Raw genomic sequence first — 24,463 nt, 5'->3', positions numbered from 1 at the left:
ATCAGATGGAAAGCTTGCCGCCATAATAGAAGAGCCTACAAGCCATAACTATGAGAGTGGCAAAATAACCACATAGTGCATTTATTAAAAGTGAGGAAGGTGTGCTTTCTGTGGATGTGTGAAGTGAGAATTCAGAGTAAGAAAATGTGTGGTTGCTTCAAGAGTTGTTAGTTTATGATGCATAACTTAGAATTGTAAAACAAAGACTATAGCTTTTTTGGTGTTATCAAGCAGAGTAAACTATAATGGGTGACTTTCAGCTGATGAAAAGTACAAAAAGAGCTTAATACAAAAAATTATACTGCATGGTCGACGTGTATAAAATTATGTTTGCAGGGACAAGATCTTTGGGAGATTGTTGGATGTGATGAGCTTGAGCCACTGGAGAATGTCATAGCCTTTGAGGAAATAGAAGATCAAAGCTGGTAAAGTGTTGTTTGCAATTACGACTATCAAAGATGAAGAAAGATTGGAGCATATTAGAGAGGCCAAGACAGCAAAGGAAGTGGGGGATACTTTTGTAGCACTGTTCTCAATGGAAAAATGACACAAGGTTACAGAACAAGTTTTTGTTGTTGATTACCCCAAAATAGATGACAATTCAGTATTTTAACTACGTAAAATCTCCATACCATGAGATTTGTTGATTAGATCTGACTTCGATAGTTGCAGGGTCTACAATGAGAAGGAAAATTATTCATGGATTGAGGTCCAAGAAAAGAAGTTTTATTGTCAGTTCCAAGACTGGCCAGTTCAACCTTCTTTGATTGAATTATAGAATTTGCTTTTACAATCAAGAATCATCGGCTCATATTCTTATAAGATGTTTATTTCTAACCTATTGAATGAGTTCATAACTAAAATTCTTCTACTAAACCAGAAGAGGATTATATATGCCAATCCTGAAATGGTATTTGAATGGCAATCATCTTTCAAGCCAATAAACTCTCTTTCTTTTGGCATCTTTGTAATAAGATGGGACAATGCTGTCCAAATGTAGCTAAATTATGCTACATATTCTTAAATATTGATACCAATTTATAGCATTCATCGAAAAAGACAAAATTCCATAACTGGTATAACATTGCTAATTCTATCCCTGAAAAGCAATCAAATTATTTCAGTAAGGAATTTTGACCATATCAGAATGGTTGTAAGTTGAACATTTTCGAGGAAAATGTATGGAGAGCTAAAAAAGTAGAATTTGGAATACAAAAGCTCCTCTTTGCTGCATGGAAAAGCAAAAAAAAATTACGGCAAATCTACTTTAAGAGTATGGTTACCTTGCAAGTTGGATCTCCATGCCACCTTCATATTACACTTCAATCATCATCGTATACATTCACTTTTTGTTGCACAAATCAATAATTCTAACTTTAACGAATAGCAAATAGTGCTTAAATTTTAACATGTTACTTAACATATAAGAATTGTATTAGCAACACACAGACTTGTGTTTCATCTCAAACCCCTGTTCGCACTTTAATTTAATACACTAATAAAGATTGTTGCAACCTAACAGCTAGGAAAATTAAAATAAATATATACATATATAGAGAAACATATACATGATAAAGTACAAGACTTGAAGTTACAATATAGAGTAAGGTTCTATAAAATAAGAAGAACATAAACATTGAGAAAAAGAGAGGATTAATTGAAGAACTGCTTGTACCTGACACTATATATCCTGTCCATCAACTCCTGAAATCTCTTGTTCTGTTGCTCCAAATAGCTTTCTGTGCTATCAAACATCACATCTTGATCTTCTCTTCAAAGTGCAGCAGCCTTCATGACACTAATGGTTGAGAAAATGACAACTCTGTTTCAGAACCTAGATCAACTCCTTCGATTTATTGACAACAGCCTTCAAGACACGATTATGGTACATCATTGTTGAAGCTGGTACAGAGTAATACGAAATAAGAAAAGCTCCTTTTCATTTAGATTATATATATATATATATATATATGTATATAAATGAAAGGTAAAATGCATATAGAAGACTAATAAAAGATGTTACCTAATTTTGACCACTTGAAGATGAGGAAGAAGATTGAGGTCGCTGGAGTAACAGATCTGGAATGTGTTCAATCTTATGCCAATCTGCACCAGTTTTGCTTTTGCATCTTTCCAATAATATTGGACAATCCACAATCTCCAGCGTCACTAAAGAGGAGAGGCTTTTTATTGCTTCAGGCAGTGAATTCAAGTAAGGGCACACTGAAATTCCAAGTACTGTAAGGAACTTGAATTTCCCTATCCATTCTGGAAGAGTCTTCATATTACAGCGCCAGATATGGAGTTCTTGGAGGGTGGTAACATGTTGAAGACCTTCGGGAAGCTTATTTAGTTTTGGTAGATAATCAAATCTCAGAAAGCGTAGATTTCTAAGGCCTTCCCATTTAATCTCATCACTGTAGCTAATGTCAAGCTTCTTAATCCCAATAATACAGAGACTTTGCAATCTGGAGAGAGAAGATGAAGCAAAAACTGCAGAGGAGGTTGATGCTGCTGACCATTCTTTATTCGTCTCTGAGGGTACTTGTGACGACGTGAATGGATTCATTATGTGTTGGAATGTCTCCAAGCTAGTGTTATCCAACACTAGCCACTCTTTTAAATGAGTGTAAAGAGGCATGGAACTCAACTTGGGACAATCTTCAATCATCAATTTAGAAAGACGAGGAAATGACGGCAATGATGATACAGTTGCCTTCAAAGAATTATCACCTCCCCACCATCCCTCAAGATTAGGCAATTCTGTAAGCCTAAGTTCTTCCAGGGATGGAAAAAATGCTGCTGCTGCTGCTGATGCTGATGATGATGAAGGATGATTATTCTCATACTTGTTGGAGATATACTTCAAATCAGTCATCTGATCTAGAATCAAAACCTTAAGAGATGAAAGGTGACTGAGGGGCGGTAGATCTTGGCATTTACAATTTCGTAACGAGAATTTAACCAAGTTGTTGAGTGAGGAAAACCAACCGGAAAACTTGATACCATGATAGCGGACTAAAACCAATTCTTTGATATTGGAAGGAGGCTCCAGGCGATCCAGTTGTTCTTTTGCTGTAACTTCATGGACATCCAAATCCCAAGCTAGTGTTAAGGATGTAAGATGCTCTTTCTCCTTCAATATTGCAGCCTTAGAATCATATATGTCATTTTCCAAGTTTTTAATTTTGAGCTTTCCCCTCAAATTGTTCAGTTCCGCTAATTGGCGTAGCGAACATGAATGGCGATTGTCCTTACTCAGTACAAATTCCGATAATGTCTGAAGTTGAGTAAGGTGACCCAGTCCACGTGGCAAATAAGTCAAACTGTAGCACCAGTCAATCTCAACATGTCTGAGGCGGATTAGTTTATGAATATCTCTTGGCAATTCTTGGAGTCCGTAACACGAGGAGAGTTTCAGCACTGTCAAATGCAGCAGCATGGTAATCGAATTTGGCAATGATTTAATGGCTGAATTTTGAGAGACATCGAGATATCGTAGATGTTTCAACTTGCCTATGGAATCCGGCAACATTTCGATCCCTAAATTATGCAAATCCAATACACGTAACAATTTATGACGTAAGATAATCGCATCCAAAAATGACTCACCTAGTGTCCCTTCAGTTTCCAAACGCATCTGACTAGGCAAAAGAATTGTGCGAATTCTGTGTCCTCTGCCCGGTAACCTTGCATAGTTTGATGATGAATCTAGATGAAAGCCAAACGAGACATGTTCTTCCCACTGGAGTTCTCTTTCAGAAGTTTCAAGATATTGTGTCCCATAGAGCATTATCGAAATTGATTCTGCTGCCTCAATTACAAATTGGTGCATGAGGGGTGCCATTCTGCACTTACTTACAATGCCATTCTCATCTTTTTCAACTTCTTGAAAGATGGATTCCCAGCATAAATTTCGAAAATACTCATAACCCACATCCTCCATGTGTCTTTCTGGTGATGGATAAATAAACCCCTGTGCTATCCAAAGATTTATTAATGTTTTAACATCAATTTCAAAATCTATAGGGAATAAGCTACAGTAGGCCAAGCAATTTTTCAAATTCCATGGGAAGTTATCCCAAACAAGTATTAGCGCTTCTAATAAATAAAGATCTCCTCCATGGATTCTTGAAATTATATCCGTTTCTAGGAAGGTGGACCATTCTGTTTCCGGATCTTTAGATTGCAACATCCTTCCTATTGTCTTTATGGCAAAAGGAGACCCTGCACACCTTTCAACGATTCTTTTCACAATCTGGGAATTGATTTGCTTCCCCTCTCCGTTCTCAAAAACCACCTTTTCAAATAGAGCCCAAGATTCTTCTTCATCTAATGGCTCTAATTCATATGGTTTTGTTGTGCCTATACTTTTTGTAATTTCAATTTCTGCATCCCAATGCGAACTAGTTATTATTATTCTACTCCCATTCGCACAACCTGATGACAAATTTTGCAAACTAGTCCAAGGGTCCCCATTCGGGTCCCAATTCAACACGTCATCAAGTACAAGGAGATAACGTTTTCCCCTCACTATTTTACCAAGTTTCTGCTGCAATTGATATGTCTCTAGGCTTTCAAAATCTTCGTTAGTTGCAGATTTAACTATCTTTCCGATGCCTACTCTCTCATCCAAAGGAGAAGAGAGATTTACCCACAATCTCAAATCAAAATGCATCACCACCTCCTCATCATGAAACACCAACTGAGCAAGTGTGGTTTTTCCAATACCCCTCGCACCTACTATAGGAATCACCTCTACATTCTTCTCTTCACTATTTTCGGCGACATCAAAAAGATATCGTTTGATTGCCGTCGTATCTCTATCTCTCCCAATTATAACTTGTTCTTTATGTACATATGAGGGAGTAGGCTCCTTCCCTCTAGTGACAACGTCTATGTTCTCCTCATGTCTCTCCACCAGACCAGAGTCAAGTAAAGATGCTTTAAGTCGAGCTAATATTTTGTTAATACCTTTAATTTTTTCACCTAGCTTGTATTGTGAGGCAGCTTGATTTGAGGAGGTTGAGAAGAAAGTACATACCTTCTTGGTAATACTGTCCCTTCTGAGAGTCCCTGCAAGTTGTTGTCTCAAAGCCTCACTGGACAAGTCATCCACCAACTCTTCAACTTTTTCAAGGTCAACGAATAGCCGGTGATCGACGAGCTCCTCTTTCTCCTCTGCATCAGAAAGTCGAGCTTTTATACTAGACATGGTGTTTTCGAGTTCCGAAAGCTCATCCGTCACACCAATTTGTTGCACAGCTTCAGAATGTAGCATCTCAATGGTCCTGTCGACGAAGCTAGAATGGACAAACCATGCCATTTGGCTAATTGTTCCAAATGTCTAAATGGTTCACAATTGGACAGAGATTATTCCCTTGAGAGAGATATGACAAAGGTGTATGCTAACTATGATGCTTCCCCTTGCTTCCATTTATATATTTTATAATATGCTTCGCTTCGCTGCAAAGCAAATGTTTCAAAAAGGAAAAGCGATTTATCCATTTCCTACCGACAAAACTTGATGGAAATGCCTGAAGCTATGCAATGGCAGTACTCTTTTTTATTTTTATTTTTTATTTTTTTATTTTTTATTCTTTTCTTGTTAGGGTTACAATAATATTCTAGCCTAAAAAAGCAGGCCGAAACTCTGAATCCGTAATCTAAAAAATGTGGAAAAGTGCAAGGCAAGTAAAAGGAACGAGTGAGAGGGATGAGAAGATGGGCTATTAATATATATATATATATATATATATTTTTTTTTCCCTTCCAAAATAGTAGCATTAAAATATCTGGTGGGCATTACCAATACCAAATCTCTTCTAAAATTTTAGTTATGATTATTTACAATAGTAATTTAGCTAATAAACTCTATCTTATTTTTTTCTTTTCTTTTCTTTTCTTTTTTTTTTTTTTCACACTTTTATCCATACCAAACAAAATGGGGGATTGATAGGATTTTTTAACAAGAATAGAAGCGTGCGTGTTTGGTAAACTAATTTTCTTTCTTCTTTTTTTTTTTTTTTTTTTTTTTTTTTTTTTACCTTTTTTCCCCCTTCAATTTTAACCATACTATGTCACCTTATCAACTAACTAAAAACTTGGAAACAATATAAAAGCACCAACCCTGAAAAAAGAAGCTTATAAAGCCAAGGACGAGCCCGTGGCTCTACTTCATACCACAACCATCATTGCATGAAGAAAATGGTACATGAAGCAAAGCTTATACTCCTATCAAACTAAAACCAACATCAGAATTTCTCCCTAGAAAGAATTCCCGGCTTTATTTTTCGATATTTAGAGCTCAACATGAAGTGAACAATAAGTCTCTTGAAGTTTTCGAAGAGGGAATTAATACGCAAAACAAATTAGTTCCATTTTGATTAGATTCTGATAATAAATACAGAGCAAAAATAAAGCGCCAAAGTTCTCTCTGGATATTTGATAGTTCCAACAATGAAGATTCGAATTGTTGGAAACCATAGTTTGTTCTTGGAAGTTTTAAAGAAAAAGCAAAATAGGCAATGCAAATCCCATAAATCCCAGAGCTTCTTGAGCTTGTTGGGAATGGATAGCTCCATATTTCTCTGTTTGCTTTTTTCAGGCTTTGGCAACTCCTTAAGCCTGTCTTTTTGGTGGCAAGAAAAGGAGGGCAAAAGGGTCAAGGAATTCAAACAAAAGGAAAAAAAAAAAAAAAACAGTAAAAGAAATTAAAATAGTTCCAGCTAGCTAGCTATTGGTCTCACACCTGGCAGAAGATTCAAACTGATGGTCTGGACAGGAAATAGTTTATAGTATCTATTTACTCTTTTCTAAAAGTTATTAGACTGGTCCTACCTTCATCAGCTGGCAACATGTAAGCAAATTATTGCTCTTGGACTCCATTAATCCAACTGAACTAACGCAGCATTCACTACTGTTGAAGGGTTTAGCTTCATTGGTGATTTCCTTACAGGTTCTGCACTGGATTAGAACTTTGTGTTTAAAATTCTTAGTCCCTTATTTCAACATGCATGTAAAAAACAAATAATAATAATATTAATAATAATAACTTTTTTAAATTGTTATTTATAACGGAATTCTTCTCTTAAAAACTATTTCTTAACTTATAATACGTATCATGGTAGAATTACAAATTATATGAGTGATACCTTAATTAAACTAAAAATGTAAATGGAAATTATATACCAATCCTTTAGCACTTATCTTTCTACCATGTTTTCTATCATAAATTAGGTCAATTCTAAATAATGATCTGTTCATTAACCAGCTTGAATTCATTCTTTTTTATTGTTATTTTAGCCACCTCTAACTCTCAGAAAAGTCTTGCTTTCCTTCTAGGACATCTTAGTCGTAAGTTCACCTCCATCAGACTTCATACTTATAACCTCAAATTAATATATATATATATATATATAATATTTTTACTATTCTTAAAATAAATAAATAAATAAATGACAAATGATAATATAAAGAAGGAAGAAAGAAAGTCCAAGTCTACATCCAACGTTTTAATGCCACAAAAAATGATGTCACGACATTTAACATTGGATTGTATATTCAAAATTTGTTTAATGCATGAATATGAAATATCTCTTGCTGAATGATACAGCATGGAAAATGAAAATACTATTGTGCATATTCTATCTAAAGTAATTTATTGTATTCCCAATACAAGCTTCCTCTACCCCCAAGTCAACTTTGAGATAATATTAAATTGCAATTTTTTTAATTTTCTTTTTTTAAAATATTGATGTCCTGGCTTGCTGGGCTGACAAAGAAATTACTATCTCCTAACAAATGGGACATCTTATAAATATACACAAAAGAAGCTACAAAGTCTTACTCCTAGATTTGACAAGAAAATAGGAGAAGTGAAGCTGTTTGCCACCAATCGAAGTCTTTTCAGTGCCAGAATTCACAGCACATTGAATCTCAAAAGTGTGGAATTGGAATTTATAAAAGAAGATCCAAGAAACAAGAGCTCCTTGCTTCTCCAGTCTAACACCTGTTTATAAGAAAGTCTCTGTTCTTCTTCGTAATAGCAAATCATTTCCTGAAAGAGCCTTAGCTCGTTTCTGGACTAAGTTATCCGATAAAAAGGTACATACTTCAACTGCTTTCTTATGCATATATACACACAGTCTTTTATAAACATCATTTTTGTATTTGCTTGGATTTATTTAATTGGGTTGGAAGTATTCTTTAAAATTAAATTCAAAAGGTTGATCTAATAGATTCATAGTGTCATGAGGTCGATTTGATAAGAGACTTTACATAATAAGACTCAGTTAGTTAAATCAGGATCTCTTCTATCCACTTTTTGTATTTTACTTCAAAAGCTAAAATTTAAAATGCATTTGTGGATGGATTCATATGGTTATAGTAAGCATGGGTGGTTATAGTCTCTCTTTTGTATACAGGTTGTATTTGGAGTATTTGGAACTTGTAGAGCTGAAGGAGAACAACAGTAGAAGGCAAAAGAGCCTGCTTTGGAATCACTAGCATTTCTTGTGAAGCAACTTGAAGGGAAAAGGTTTTTTGGAGGACAGGAAATTGGATACTTGGATTTAGTAGTGGGTTGGATACCTCTCTGTCTCGGTATTATGGAAGAAATAGGGTGCCTTAAGTTGATTGGAAAGAAGAGCTTTCCATTGCTTCATGCATGGTCTCAGAATATTCTCCAACTTCCACTCATCAAAGAATGCCTTCCACCAAGAGACAATCTACTCATCTACTTCCGAGCTAGAATAAGCTAGCACCGCTCCTTGGTGGCCAAAAAACCATGAATCCATGTCAATTTGGATGCCATTGTGAAAAACTAGAGGAATGGAAAGGAATTCATCAACTAATCCATTTTGCTTTTAGCAACCATATATAATGCCTAACCTGTTCTGTTTTCAGTGTAGAGATTGCTTATTTCCGACTCTTCCTTTTTTTCTTTTTCTATCTAGGATTATGTAATTTGTGAAATAATTTGATGGATGAGTTTTCTTAGCATATTAGAATTGCAATTTTCAAAATTTTTGTATTAGCTCTAAAACTATTTGTTGGTGCCTAATATTATGATAGTGAGTCCAATAGGCCCAATGACTAATTCAACCCAAATTAAAGTAAAAGGCAAACCCAAGCTCATAGATTAAGAATTGAAAAGTTGGAACAAAATCATAATAGGGCCTAAGCCATTTGTTTTATCTCAAGGTGGCCCACTTGGGGTGTTTGCAAGCTCATAGCATAATAGAAATGCTATTAGGCTCTAAGTAGCACTTTTAGTGGTAGCCTATTTCTTTTAAACAAGCCCAAAAGTAATTAAGCTTAAACAAATATATTGTATAAATATTTTTCTTCACTCACCAGCTGTTTTATGCGTTACCAGGGCCGGCTGAAAGGGGCCTAAACGAAGGAAAAAGATGAGGTCATAATTTTTTAATAAATTTTATAAGATATTTCAAAACAAATAATATTAGTTAATTTATATTAATAAACAACAAAATAGTTGTTTAAAATTTATTTTTCTCTTTTTTTAAAAACATTTTCATACCCATATTGATATTTTCTACTAAACATTATAATAATTAAAACAAAAAAATAACAAACAAATACGAACAGCAAATAATAAACTATATGTAAATACAATATAAAAGTTATAGAACAATAGAACCTAGTGTTTCTTGTGTGATAACCATCAAAGTTTTCTAGCAAGAATCTATACTTGAGAGAGTCAGAAAGGCAAAGAGCAAATAATCAAGTGTGAGAATGGCTTTGTCTTCTTACTCCTTAGGGTTAAAAAAAAAAAAAAAAAAAAGGAAAAAAAAAATAATTTTGAAACTTGACAGTATTTTCTCCCAAAATGCTAAGATGCTTTCTTATAAATTTTCACTACAAAAGAATTGAATATTGTAATGGCGTTTAGAGTTATTGATGTTTGGAAAAGACGAAGAATATGGAGGAAAAACAATAATTATGAATACTTTAATTTTAGGGTATAATCTAAAAATAGGATAATAATCTTTTTAATGTAATTAAATATTTACCTTTTCCAAAAGTTGTTAAAATAACCATATTTCAATTATAGATTTTTTTTTTTAAATTCACAAATCAATTAATTGCAAATTTTCGGCGAATTATAAAATTATGTTTTTAACTTAAATTGTTAATTAGTATTCTTTCTTCATTTGGATATTTTAAAGATGTGGATCGATACTTGGACAAAAATATATATATATAATCTATTATTTTAACATATATAATTATATATATAGAAATATCTTATGGTATAGAATATCTGCATGGCCTATATCGTAGAATTACTATATGTATATATATATATATATATACTATCTGAGGGCTTGGTATCTAAGCCACTACCTTGGTGGCCTTACCTCAAAACCGAGACTGCACGTTATCTACTGTCTGTAGACAGCTTTTGCAAGTTTCACTCCCCGCACAAGTAGACACCAAAAATGATGAAGTCTAACCCTTTGAACCAGCAGACGTTTTATCTTCTTTTGGATTTTGATATACACAACTAGCCTACTCAACTTTTTCTCTCCAAAGGAAGACGAGAGTATATTTCTTGTGGAGCTAAAGAACTTCTGTGTTCAAACATTCCCATAAACCAGTCTCTGCATTCTTCTTCCTTTTGGATAATCCTGCAACAATAGTATTTTGAGGTGAGATGTGATATTTTAAGTTAAAACACTTTTATTCCTTAAGGGCTAACCAATGAGCTTTACCAAAAGAGAAATCATGCTTAATTTTCATAAGTCATTCGGAGGTATGTTTTGGAGAAGCAGAAGTCTTATAAAAGTATACTAGATTATGCTGTAATGGCTGGATAAAACAAGGAAGAGGAATTGAGTGTTTTGCCTTTTTAAAGAAAAATGTTTTTTAACTAAGGGGGGAGGATCTGGTCTTTGGGGCTTCTTAAGACTCTTCTCTCTTCAACTCATAACCTTGTTCATGTTTCATTCATCTGTACACCATTTTCTTAAAGACATTTTTATGCTAAATACAATCTTTCTCTCATAAACTATTGTATTCCTATATATATTTCAAAATAAATCATTTATAGGCTATTAGAAAAGCTTCTCAAAACTTGTTAGGGATTTTGCTCCCCACTCTCTCTTTTATTTACGAGTTCTTCTACTTTGATATTCAACTTCTATATTTTTGTTTTCGGATTGTTGTTGAGGGACCGTTGTATTTGTGATCATGTACACTTTTAGAGCTCTATGCGATCAAAGATGTCCTAACTCAGCTCCATATAGAAAGATCTAAGGGGATAGCTAATGTTAAGAAATACTTGCATTTGATACTTTGAGCTCTTGCTAGATTAGCAAACCCAACATCTTCTAAAAAAGAAAAGTGGTTTATTCATTTCCTACTGACAAAACTTGAAGGAAATGGCTGAAGCTATGCAATGGCAGTACTCTTCTTTCTATTCTTTTCTTGTTAGGATTACAATAATATTGGGTGCCGCCGTAACTCTGAATTCGTATATAATCTCAAAAATGTAGAGAAGTGAAAGGCAAGTAGAAGGAACAAGTAAGAGGAACGAGAAGATGAGCTATCAGTATGTATTTGTTTATTTTGCTCATCCAAAATTGAAGAATTAAAATATCAGGCAGAAACTATCAATATTAAATCTCTTGTAAAATTTTAATTATGATTATTTCACAATAGTAATTTAGCTATTAAACTAATATTTTCTTTCTTTTCCACATTTTTATCCATACCAAATAAAATAGGGGATTCATAGGATTTTAACAAGAATTAAAGCATGAATGTTTGGTAAGCGCTTTTTTTTTTTTTTTTTTTTTTTTTGGTTTTTTCCCCCCTTACAACTTTAACCATAATGTGTTCCCTTATCAACTAAAAATTTTGGAACACTATAAAACACCAACCATGAAAAAACAAGCTTAAAAACCGAAGCACGAGCCCATGTCTCTCTTCATACCACAGCCACACTTCTGTGAAGAACAGGGCACATGAAGTTGAGCTCATACTCTTATCAATCTAAAACGGGTTTCAGAATTTCTCTCTCTAGAAAGAAGTCCGAGCTTAATTCTCGATATTTGGAGCTCAAAATGAAGTTGACAATAAGTCCATTGAAGCTTTCATAGAGGGAATTAATACGCAAGAAAAATTAGTTCCATTTTTTTTGGATACTGATGGTAGATACAGAGCCACAGTTCTCTCTGCATATCTTTATCAACTGCCAACATGTAAGCAAATTATTGCTCTTGGACTCGATTAATCCAGCTGAACTTACCCAACGGTTGATAGTGTTGGAGGGTTAACTTTCAGTGGTGATTCACTTACAGGTTCTGCACTGGATTAGAACTTTGTGTTTAAAATTCTTAATCCCCTATTTCAACATGGGTCCTAAATAGTAGTAACAACAACAACAATAATAATAATAATAATAACTTTTTTAAATTGTTATTTTTAACGGAAATTCTTCTCCTAGAAATTACTTCCCAATTTATAATGCGTATCATGCTATTGGAGTTACAAGTTATATGAATGACATCTTAATTAAACTAAACAATCTAACTGGAAATGATATAGTAATCCGTTCGCACTTAGTCTCTTTACCATGTTTTCTACCACAAATTGTAACAATTCTAAATTGTGATCAGTTCATTTTTCAGCTTGAATTCATTCCTTTTTTATTGTATTTTTAGCCGCCTCTAATTCGCAGAAAAGTCTTGCATTCCTTGTAGGACATCTTGGTCAAAAGTTCACCTCCATCAGATGTTTTAGTTATAACCTCAAATCAATATATATATATATATATATTATCTTTTTACTATTCTGAAAAATAAATAAATAAATAAATGATAATAATAATAACGAGGACGAAAGAAAGAAAGTTCTAGTCTACATCCAATGTTTAGTTCTGTAAGCAATGATGTCATAAGATTCAACATTGGATTGTATATTCTACATTTGTTTGATCCATGAATATTAAATATCTCTTGCTGAATGGTGCAGCTTGGAAAATGCTTGTATTATTGTGTATATTTTACATAAAGTGATTTATTATATTCCCAATCGAAGCATCCCCTACTCTCAAGTCAACTTTGAGATAATATTATTAAATTGCAATTTTTTAAAACTTCTTTTTTTTTTTTTGGGGTTAAATATTGATTCAGCCTTGGCGTGCTGGGTGGTCAAATTAATTACTACCATATTCCAAATTAAAGCACCTTATAAATATATACAAAATAAGCAACAATGTGTCACTTAGAGATTTGACAAGAAAATGGGAGAAGTGAAGCTGATTGCCACCACTCAAAGCCTTTTCTGTGCCAGAATTCAGTGGGCATTGAAGTTCAAAGGTGTGGAATATGAATTTATAGAAGAAGATCTAAGAAACAAGAGCCCTTTGCTTCTCGAATCTAACCGTGTTTATAAGAAAGTCCCTGTTCTTCTTCATAATGGCAAATCATTCCCCGAGTCCCTCATAATCCTTGAGTACATTGATGAGGTTTGGAAACACAACCCTTTGCTCCCTCAAGACCCATCTGAAAGAGCCTTAGCTCGTTTTTGGGCTAAGTTTTCTGATGAAAAGGTACATAATTCAACTGCGCTTATGCACATATACACACCCAGTCTTTTACAGGCAACTTTCTTGGATTTCTTGGGATTTGTTTAACTGGGTTGGCAGCTATTTATTAAAATTAAATTTAAAAGATTGATTTAATAAATTCATAGTACCGTGAGGTCGATCTCCATAAGAGACTTTATACAATAAGGATCAGTTAGTTAAATCAGGATCTCTTTTATCAGACTTTTTATATTGTGATTCATGAGCTCAGATCTAAAATGCATTAGCGGATGGATTTATATGGTTATAGTGAACTACCAAAACTATGGATGGTTATAGTCTCTCCTATTCTTTTGTATACAGGTTATATTTGGAGCATTTGGAGCTTGTAGAACTGAAGGAGAACAACAGGAAAAGGCAAAAGAGGCCGCTTTGGAATCACTAGCATTTCTTGAGAAGCAGCTTGAAGGGAAAAAGTTTTTTGGCGGAGAGGAACTAGGGTATTTGGATTTAGTAGTGGGTTGGATACCTCTCTGGCTTGGTGTTATGGAAGAAATAGGAGGCATTAAGTTGCTTGAAGAGGAGAGATTTCCATTGCTCCACGAATGGTCTCAAAATTTTCACCAAATTCCGCTCATCAAAGAATGCCTTCCACCAAGAGACAATCTACTCAGCTACTTCCAAGCTAGTATCAGCTATCACCGCTCCTTGGCCGCAAAAAAACCATGAATTCATGTCAATTTTGATGCCATTGTGAAAAACAAGAGGAACGGAAAGGAAATCATTTATAAATCCATGTTGCTTTTAGCAACCATATAAAGTCTACTTTGTTCTGTTTTCATTGTAGAGATTGCTAATCTCCCACTCTTCCTTTTTCCTTTTTTCCTATCTGGGATTGTACCAAGTGAGTCCTACTTTATGTAATTTGTGAAATAAGATAATGGATGAGTTTTCTAAGCAAATCAGAATTCCAATTCACAAAATTTTTCTATTAGCTCCAAACTGTTCAATGTGAATTAAGATGCAATCCAGTAAGAATGAAAGGATAATCTTACAAACCAAAATGATGGAGAGAAATTGCAACTTTGCTCAAAAGGACAATTTAGAGGTGGATATGCTTAGGTTTTCAATTTAATTTAGTGCAGGAGATTAAGCTTCATCAGTAACAAAAGACTGTTAAGATATTCAATGCAAATCAAACCAAAAGAAAGAAGAGGAAAAGAGAGAAAAGAATAATAGATTTTCTTATTGCAAATTGTCATCTAATCTAATACAAAGAGAGTTTATTTAGGCTAACAAGCAAATTAGTATAAGATTAAAGTACCTTTACTACTAAAAAAATAATAAATATTATAAATCTAACAGGAACTTCATAAATATAAAAGTGTTAGTCAAAGAAGCAGCAGGGGATGGGATATGAAAGGGGCTGGAGTATTCCAGAGGCATTTAAGATCATAACTGAGGAAGGGTTACATATATCCCACAGCTCATATGGTGTAGACAAAAATTAGGTTTGTTGAATTGAACATCTATAAAGCAATTTTCAAAATTTTACTATTTAAGTATATCTAAATAGAATAAGAACCCAATATTGGTACCAAAAAACCAAGTTGTAGGAAAATAGGAATACTTTGAAGTAAGACAGGGAAACCTACTATTCCAACAAGACCACTGCATAAAAAAATAAAAAACCCCAAAATCCTTAAGAATATGGAAAGAAACATCAAGTTTGAACAAAGAAACTTTGGGGAACTAATTGGACAAAGATATATGCTGAAAGAGTCATCACCAACTTTCTAAAATGTACAGAGTTTTAGTAGAACAATCTAGTGTTCTAGATAGGCATCTTGTGTTCTCCAAGAAATTAGCAACTTTACCAGACAACAAAAGTTTCCCCACATACAAGAAGAGTCTAGAAGCATAGAGACTAAGCCAAGTAACCGACATATATATGGTGCAAGTACTAAAGGATGGTAAGTGTGAGGTGAGACTTCACAGAGGCTGTAAAAAAACCATAATGGGAGACCTTCAGATGATGAGAGGTGGGAGGAAGCTTAACAATCGAAATTACATGTGGTCGACATGTATGAAATCTTATTTGAAGGGATAAGATCTTTGGGAGATTGTTGGAGCCAATGAGGTCGAGCCACCATCAGAGAATGCCATAGCTTTGAAGAAATGGAATATCAAAGCTGGTAAGGCATTATTTGTGATCATGATGACCATAAAGCACTAAATATTTGAGTATATCAAAGAGGCTGAGACACGAAGGGAAGCGAGGGACACCTTAGCATCGCCCTTCTCGGTTAAAATTGTCAACACAAGGTTACAGTTATTTCAGAACGAAACGAGTTGTTGTCAGTGACTCAAAGAGAAATGACCATCCGTTAGTATTTTCACAAGGTAAAATTTCTGTGCCATCAGAATTCAGAACTAGATCCCACAACTAAGTTTTCAGAGTCCACAATGAAAAGGAGTATTACTCACATGGAATGAGGCCTGAATATAGAGGTTTTACTGCCAAAATCTAAGATTGGCAAATTCAACGTTCTTTGGTTGAATTAGAGAGTTTGCTTGCAAATCAAGAAACATTGGCTAAGCAGATGACAAGGGTCTTACTGATAGGTGAAGATGAGGAAACATTCTTTAACAATGATAAGAGGAGCCAATCTAGACAAAACGGATTAAAGGGGAGGAGAAGAATGAGCATCGTCATGGTAGAAGAAATTATCAATGAGATGGAGCTTGAGAAAGTAGAGATTCGAGAATATACCTTCTAGGACTGGATACTAAGCGATGGGAATGTGGCTTTTGTGCGTGCATGAATAGCAAAAGTTTATTTATGTAGCTATTTCATTTGTACATCTATTCCGCTAAATATGTACACAACGCGAGAGAGAGAGAGAGAGAGAGAGAGTCAATAATAATAATAATCAAATCAAATAAAACATCACACATATAGATATACATATATACATTATATAAAATTTTAAAATGCATGTACGTATAGTTAATTATACTCCTTTTTTTTTTAATTTTATTAAGTTGTTATTTAGGTATACCTTCAAATTAACCAACCTAAAATCACAGATATTCATATTCTAAACCAAAAAATAAAATAATTAATAATTAAGAAAAAAGCAATAAACAACTACCCTACGCAGCTCAAACACCTTTTATTTATTTTTGGACATTTTTTTCAACCATTTTTAATTTGTAAAAGACAAAGTTTTCATCTTTCCAGGACATCTTGATGATGAATTCGCCCCTCTCAAACTTTTATTATTTTTAATTATAATAAATATAATATATAAAGCTGGACATTGATAGTTTTAATTATGTACACACACACGCACACACACACACACACCCCATGGATTAGAAATGTTCAACCATCGGTGATACTGCTCGACTTTTCCAAGACATTTAGACATTAAAAAGGTTACTCCATTATATTTTCTCTCACAATATTGTCTTGTTCGGGTTGGGTTTTCTTCAGAAAATTCAAATTTATATATTTCTCCCACAATTTGCTTTTAAAATATTCAGTAAAAATAAAATAAGGCAGATAAGTCTGAATATGTACAAAATTTTATCATTTACCAAGATGTAGCATTCAGCAAAAATTTGAACCAGACCAAAAGACAAAGTCTTCCACGTAATCCCCTATTCTCACTCGCTGTATAGACGACGATCTCTCCTGCTCTTAATTATCCTTGAATATTTAATTCATGTTCAATTTAATAAGTACTTAAATGGTTGCAATTTTTTAATTTTTATGCCTGCTAAGGCTTGCTTCTCTCAACTTATGGAAGATTCAAAAGGGGATTACGTGGGAGACATTTCTTTTTCTTTTTTTTTTCTTTTTTTCTTTTGTCTGGTTCAAATTATTGCTTCACGCTGCACCTTCGAAAATGATGAAATTTTTTACACATTCAGACTTATCTGCTTTATTTCATTTTTAGTCAAGATTTTAAAGGCAATTGTGGGAGAAATATATGAATTTGAATTTTCTCAAGAAAACCCAACCCAAACAAGCCAATATTGTGACAGAAAGCATAATTAAAATTCACTTTTTTAATGATTAAAATGACTTGGAAATGTCAAGCAGTGTCTCCAATGGTTAAAAATTTCTATTCCATGGCATATGCTAATTAGTCTTGGTGTGTTGCAATTGCGAGAAACATTCTTGCAGGTGGGATTTCTGTGGTTGATGAATATCTTATAAATACACAAAATTAAAGCTACAAAATTTGCATCTAAATCAGACAAGAAAATGGCATAAGTAAAGCTGCTTGGCACAATTTATTCATCAATGTACTCAAGGATCACAAAGGACAATTTAGAATGAAAACCCTTGATCCATATATAAAACAAGTTCTAAATCAAAGCATTACTAACTACCGGAGATTAAGCTTCATTACTTGGGAATGACCTCGCAAGGAAAGAGTGATAGAGCTAAGAGGTGGTTAGGTAATTTATCAAACCCCATTCTACAGAGCCAAGCCAGCAAGGGCTCTGCAGGTTCATCCAGAAAATAAAATTGTTCTTATCCCAAGTGCGGCCTCTCAACAAAGAAATGCCAGTTAGAAAATAATCAAAGGGTTACATACCATCCTAGAAATGATGACAACAAAAATAGGCTTCTTTATTTCAATTGACTTTTCTTTTCTTTTTCTTTTTTTTTTTAGGCCAAGAATTTCAATTGATTTATGTGTACGTAATTAGTCTCAAAACAGAAAAAAGGTGCGACAAAACCAAGTGCAAGACGAGGGATGAGAAAAAATTGAAGACAGACTGAACTGCTAAAAGTATCAAAGCATTAATCAATCAAAAAATCTAAAGAATAGGCAGAAAACATCATGCACAACAGTAAGATAGGACTTACCCACCAGGGACACCCTCCTTCACCATGAAAGGAAACCTATTCCCACATGTCAAATTGAAAGTATCAAATGTAGCCTCAACCTGCTGCATCAGTCCATCTTTGATTTCAAACAGTCGAAAAACACTAGCCTTAACAAGCGGTAGCAAGTCCTAGGGGTCATTTATTCGTAAATTGTCTCCTTGACAGGTTTTGGGTTGTGTCTACTTCGCATTCCACCATATGCAAACTAATGCATCAACCAAACCTAATCTGAAGCTAAATGACCACTCCAAACAATACCATACAAAGTTAACTACATAAATAATGGACAAAGAAAACGTTTCAATGGGGATAATTCCTTGGCAAAGTAAACTATAATCTACTAAACAGTGAATCTCTGTATGCATTGCAGCATCTCATACCAACAACCATAGGCATTTCCAAATTAACATGATCTTGCTGAGAACCTAAAACAGAAATCAAGTAGCGACTGATACAGAAAAACTAGAACCAGAATGTTGTTTTGGCATTTCTGCCTTGAGCAACTGATTTTTCCTCATCAATATAAAACCAAATAAAGAAAGCATACCATGGTGCTTGTCTCTTTGTGGTCTTCCTGACCAAGACTAATCACTAAAGGATTAAAAGGTCCAATTTTTATTGAAATGTACTCAAAGATGAAACTCCAAATTCTTTCCTTCCAATAAAATCTGCCTTCAAACCTTAAGGATCCAACTGGCACAAGAACTCTACTCTCAATTCTTTTTTGTCTGACGATAAAGGCAGACATTTATGTCTCTGCAGTTGACAAAACATAGGAGAAAGTAACTCATCGTTATTTTATTTTTTATTAACACACAAACGATTCCAAAGCTCCTATTCATTTTGCATCAGAAACGTTCAGCAGTTTACCCCTAAAGTGATGCTTTGCATCACTTGGAAATATAAGTGGCAAAACAAACAAACTATACATTGTTGTTTAAATAATTAGGAAAGGAAGGTTGTGGCGTAGATTTTGTTAAGAGAGGTAGATTAAAGTATACGTGTACGTATACTGAAATACAAATATGATTCATATTTAGATCATCATTTGTGTTTTGCTAACAAAAAATTACAGTGCCTTCATACAAGTGAACACAGCGTAAATCAATGAATATTGTCACATTGGTGGTATTTGAAAAAGTTAATAAATAAAGTAATGTTATATTATGCAAGCAATGATGTCAAAGAGATTAAACACTAGATCAGGTGGTAGACTTTGTTTGGAAATTGTGGGAGAAAATGAAATTGCAATTTTTTTTTTTTTTTTTTTTGGTAAATACCCCCAAGGCAAATATGTGAGAATATAAAATGGGCATTATTTAATAACTGAGCCTTAATATAGTTGACCAGTCTCACTAAAGGTAAGAAATTTGTATTCCATTAGCAGAATTACGCTGTTTAGTCTTTAATGTGCTGGCCTATATAAGTAAACGAAATACGCTACAAACTTTGCTTCTAGTCTTAGACAAGAAAATGGGACCAGTAACACTGATTGGCACAATCCACGGCCGATTCTGCTGCAGAATTCAGTGGACATTGAAGCTCAAGGGTGTGGAGTATGAACTTATAGAAGAAAATCTAAGAAACAAGAGCCCCTTGCTTCTCAAGTCTAACCATGTCCATAAGAAAGTACCAGTTCTTATGCATGATGGCAAACCACTTGCCAAGTCCCTTGTCGTCCTGAGTACGTCAATGACGTCTGGAAAGAAAACCCCTTGCTCCCTCATGATCCATCTGAAAGAGCCATAGCTCATTTCTGGCCTTGCTGATCGTTCGCGAGTGGAACTTGCTCTCTTGCCACGCCTTTCACTCACTCGCTTGAGTCGGACTAGGATTCGTTTTGGCTAGAGCACCCAAATCTGCTATATTTTTTACAGGGGTTTGCCATAATGCTGAAACTATGGCGAATGCATCTATTGTCATTGATGCATAAATAAAGATACCAATTAGTCGTCATTGGATTCCTTCTATGATTCCACTAGAGAAACCAGTACGAATATAACCTACATGTCCAATTGAACTATGAGCTAGAGGTCATTTATAATGAGAGACCTAATGGCGTGATAATTGTTAAGAGTCATCACTCGTCACTTGCCCAACTGGTCTTCCTATGCAAATATTACGAGAACAACACTCGTATATGTACATATGTATGCATGTATAACAACTGTATCTAAGCATGGATGAAGATTAGTTATGATAATGGAAGGTGTAAGTAAGGCTCTTAGTATGCCAATTCTCTTGTATCCAGGTTGTATTTGGAGTGTCTGCAGCCAGGACAGCTGAAGGAGAAGAGAAGGAGAAAGCCATAGTCTCAGTTATGGAATCACTAGCATTTCTTGAGAAGCAGCTTGAAGGGAAGAAATTTTTTCGTGGAGAGAAAATAGGGTATTTGGATTTAGTAGTTGGTTGGATACCTTACTGGCTTGGTGTTATGGAAGAAGTAGGAGACATGAAGTTGCTAGAAAAGGAGAGTTTCCAATTGCTCCATGAATGGTCTCAGAATGTCATCCATATTACAATCATCAAAAAATGCCTTTCACCCAGAGAAATCTCCTCGACCATGTCTGTACTTTTGTCAGTTACTTTTTCTCATTGGCAGCATACAAACCATGAATGCATGCCAATTTGGATGCCAAAGGAAAACCAAAGGAATAGAAAGGAAATTATTAATAAATTTCATACAAATTTTCCGAAATTTGTGTGCTTTCATTCAGCATTTTGCTTCAGCAACTATTTGTGGCATCAATGCATCCAAATATAACCTACCCTGTTCTGTTTTTAGTGTAGAGGTCTAGTCACCCTTTCCTTTTTTCTATATGGGATTTTTCCAAAAGAATGCTGCTTAATGCAATTTCTGAATAAAATGATGCATAATTTTCCTCAGCAAACTAGTCTTGAAATTAACAAACTTTTCTACTAGCTCTAAATGTTCAATGGAAGTTAATGAGTGAAAACTCGTGAACCTACATATAACCAGCTGTAAACCAGAGCATTGAACTAACTATCAGAGAATAAGCTTTGTAAGTCAGAATAGCCATCATAAATGTGCTATAACTAAAGGTGGTCACGAGTTGACAAGTCAGCAAGAGTTCTGCAGGTACATCCAGAAACTGAAAGTGTTCTCATCCTAACTGCTATCTCTTTACAGAGAAATGTCACATAGAAAATAATCCAAGAAGCAGCAGGAGATGGGATGTGAAAGAGATGAAGGGTTATATATTACTATACAAAATGATGCCAACAAAAATTGGCTTCTATAAAATCAATATGCCTTCCATTTTTAGAGGCTTTACCACACATATAAAAAGAGTCAGAACCCAATAACGTAGCCACATAACCAACTTTAAGACGTATTGATGAGGAATTTTTGGCAGAACCTACTAAATGTGTAAACCCACAAACCTTAAGAATATTGAAGGAAAAAAAAAAAAAATTTAACATACACCAACCACTCTTCTCTACACATCAATCACAAAAGGAAGACACTTATAATAGACGGTTGACTATATAAATAATAAGGAATAGACTAAGATAATTGTTTAATGTGTATAGTTTCTTAGCAAAGTAAGTATTATCTAAAAAACAAAGAAGATCTGTACAGTGTAGCATATTTCATCCAAACCCCATAACACTTTCCAAACAAGCATACCGTTGTTAAGATCCTAAAACTAAAATCAAGGGGTGATATGGCTACATCGGCACCAGAATGCTGTCCCCCCACTTCTGCCTCAAGCAACTGCTATTTCCTCATCGATATAAAACCAAATAAAGAAAGGATCTTTTTGGCCAAGACTGATCTCTGTCATCTTTTTGCCCAAGACTGATCTCTAAAGGTTTCAGAGGCCCATTTTGTATTCGAATACACTCAAAGATGAAACTCAGAACTCTATTCTTCCAAGAAAATCTTCCTTCAAATTTTAAGGCCCCAATTGGTCCATGATATACTCCATTCTCAATTCTTTTCGCCTGAGAATACAGCCAGGCATTTATTAGTCTCTAAAGTTAGCTGACAAGAACCAAGACAAAAAGCAACTAATGCTTTTTTATTACTTTGAAAATGGAAACTTTCTAAATCTCCAATTCAATTTCCATCAGTAATGTTCAAGCAAGTTCATCCCTAAAATGATACTTTCTCACATAGAAAAATCACAAATGACAAAACAAAAAACGATATAAAAACTTGTTTGAATAAAGGGGCAATGTTAAGATCTTAAGAGGGCTAACTTAAAGTAAACATGTAGATATTCTCAATATGAAATCATTGACATGGGTTAAGAGATTGTTAGAAACTGGACATTTTTTGTGAGCTAAAAGGTCACTATGAATATGGGTTTAGGCAACAAAATTTAAGTTAACAAAAATGGTCATAACTTATTCCCACCAAAAACTTTTTTTGGTTGGAAATTATTTCACGATCACTTGCCTGGCTTTTACACCTCTAATTCAATATCCATTACTTCAGACTTGATCATTTTGCTCCAGACTCTATAAGGCATAGCATGCTCTAAGAAGATATAAGCCCAACTAAATACAGCCTCAGATTCATATCCTCTTTATTTTGTTAACTTTGACTAGTCTTCTACAAAAGCTTTTTACCAAATAAGCTGTAAGAAAGAAGAAATGAAAGCAAGCAGAGATGAAAAAAGGCTTACAGCAGCATCGAATCTCTGAACAGCAGTAAGAGGGAAGTAACGACCACCCTTCAATTTCTTCTGCAATCCAGAGAATAAATATTTTCATACGGACAATTCTAAGATAAAATCACCATTAATAAGCACACAAAACAATTTGAAATGGACTTAAACTCAACCTCAGCAGCAAAAATGAGCATCCAAGTTCTTCCTGGAGACTCTTAACCACCAAGTGCTTGAAGAAACTCCGAGCGGTCGAGTTTCGCCTTCTCGATGACAGACATGGCTGATATAATCTCCTCAGCCACAACTTTCTCCTTTTTGCAGCATTCTTTAGCACTTTCACACTCTCCTCAACTTCCTTAATCACAACAACAACATTGCTCAATCAAAATTTCAAAATAAGCAAACTTGAAGAAGCAAACGAAGGAACTATAGCCAAAAACAAAAGGGTTTGGATCCAAAACAATAAAGGGAAAAAGCATACTATTTTAGACTGTGGTTCCTGGACAACAAGAGGGGTTGTGACACTTGGGTTTTTTTCATCGAGGGTTGCCCATGTTCTTGCTCTGTGAAATCTGAGGAGGTTTGGTTTTCTTGGATTGGGATGGAAATTGGAGAGGGAAATTTGAGGGTCTGAAGGATGTTTGAGATGAATTTGAAGCAACCCAGATGGGAAAAGTGGTGGAAAACAGCTAGAAGGTTGCAGCTTGAGAACCCATTGCTGTTTGCCAATGCTGCTGCTGCAAGTTTTGATCTTTGATCCTGATCCATTCATTTTTTCTGTCTGACTGAGTGGATTGCAAAACTACTGGCATGGATTTTCGTTTCAGTTTTTTACAAATAAAAAAATTTAATATAAGCTTGTCGCTTTTATGTTTTGTACTTGTACAGTAACACTACAAATTGAATATAATAAATGAACCATATTTTCTATTCAACTTCTTGTTTTTTTTTTTTTTTTTTAATAATTTTTAAGCAACGATTTACATGCAAAATTGGAATTAGCGATGGCCCAAAAAAATCAAGAAATTTTGTGTGGATTATTTACCTATAAGAAGACAAAAAAAGAAAGGAAGAAAATTTTGTGGTTTGAATGGACCGTGTCAGGAAGCTTTCTGCTTATTTTTGTTTTACATTAATTTTATTTTTTTGTTTTTATTTTTTTTAATGGAATTTGTTAGTTGCAATGAATATTTTTTTATCAGTGTGTGGAAGCATCTCAATGGCTCATATAATTTTGGCATAGTAATAATCCCTCATGTAGATTTTTTAATTAAAAATATTATTTATTATTATTCATAAATAATTATTAATGAAATCTACTAGTTAAATATTATTATTAAAAAATTTATTTTAAAA

At 34.2% G+C, this 24,463-nt stretch overlaps 3 protein-coding genes across 16 annotated transcripts; 1 reads left to right on the top strand and 2 right to left on the bottom strand.

Annotated features, from left to right (window-relative positions):
• Positions 1 to 1,420: 1,420 nt before the first annotated feature.
• Positions 1,421 to 5,974, bottom strand: LOC132800486 (putative disease resistance protein RGA1). The gene is made up of 2 exons (XM_060814259.1): positions 2,024 to 5,974; positions 1,421 to 1,902 (listed from the first exon to the last, which is right to left on the bottom strand). The coding sequence occupies exon 1, from the start codon at positions 5,324 to 5,326 to the stop codon at positions 2,024 to 2,026; it is 3,303 nt and encodes a 1,100-aa protein (XP_060670242.1). The 5' UTR covers positions 5,327 to 5,974; the 3' UTR covers positions 1,421 to 1,902.
• A 3,267-nt stretch (positions 5,975 to 9,241) lies between these two features.
• Positions 9,242 to 23,993, bottom strand: LOC125418237 (uncharacterized). 14 transcript variants are annotated; one of them, XR_009635700.1, is made up of 5 exons: positions 23,589 to 23,991; positions 23,292 to 23,462; positions 23,123 to 23,188; positions 10,386 to 10,655; positions 9,242 to 9,396 (listed from the first exon to the last, which is right to left on the bottom strand). XR_009635700.1 is itself a non-coding variant. In XM_060814554.1 (4 exons), exons 1-4 carry the CDS (start codon positions 23,877 to 23,879, stop codon positions 10,605 to 10,607), a joined length of 579 nt encoding a protein of 192 aa, XP_060670537.1. In that variant the 5' UTR covers positions 23,880 to 23,991; the 3' UTR covers positions 10,285 to 10,604. The 14 variants fall into 14 exon arrangements, 6 of the variants coding, with proteins under 6 accessions (XP_060670537.1, XP_060670539.1, XP_060670535.1 ...); XM_060814554.1 differs by lacking the exon at positions 9,242 to 9,396 and having other exon boundaries at positions 10,285 to 10,655; XR_009635702.1 differs by lacking the exon at positions 9,242 to 9,396 and having other exon boundaries at positions 10,294 to 10,655; positions 23,123 to 23,182; positions 23,281 to 23,462; positions 23,589 to 23,980.
• On the top strand, positions 13,244 to 14,520 carry LOC132799287 (probable glutathione S-transferase). Its single transcript, XM_060814557.1, has 2 exons — positions 13,244 to 13,582; positions 13,922 to 14,520. Exons 1-2 carry the CDS (start codon positions 13,274 to 13,276, stop codon positions 14,285 to 14,287), a joined length of 675 nt encoding a protein of 224 aa, XP_060670540.1. The 5' UTR covers positions 13,244 to 13,273; the 3' UTR covers positions 14,288 to 14,520.
• Positions 23,994 to 24,463: the final 470 nt, after the last annotated feature.

This window comes from Ziziphus jujuba, chromosome 2 (genome assembly GCF_031755915.1).
Source record: "Ziziphus jujuba cultivar Dongzao chromosome 2, ASM3175591v1".
NCBI classification, from domain to species: domain Eukaryota; kingdom Viridiplantae; phylum Streptophyta; class Magnoliopsida; order Rosales; family Rhamnaceae; genus Ziziphus; species Ziziphus jujuba.
This window is presented reverse-complemented; position numbering and strand designations above follow the sequence as displayed.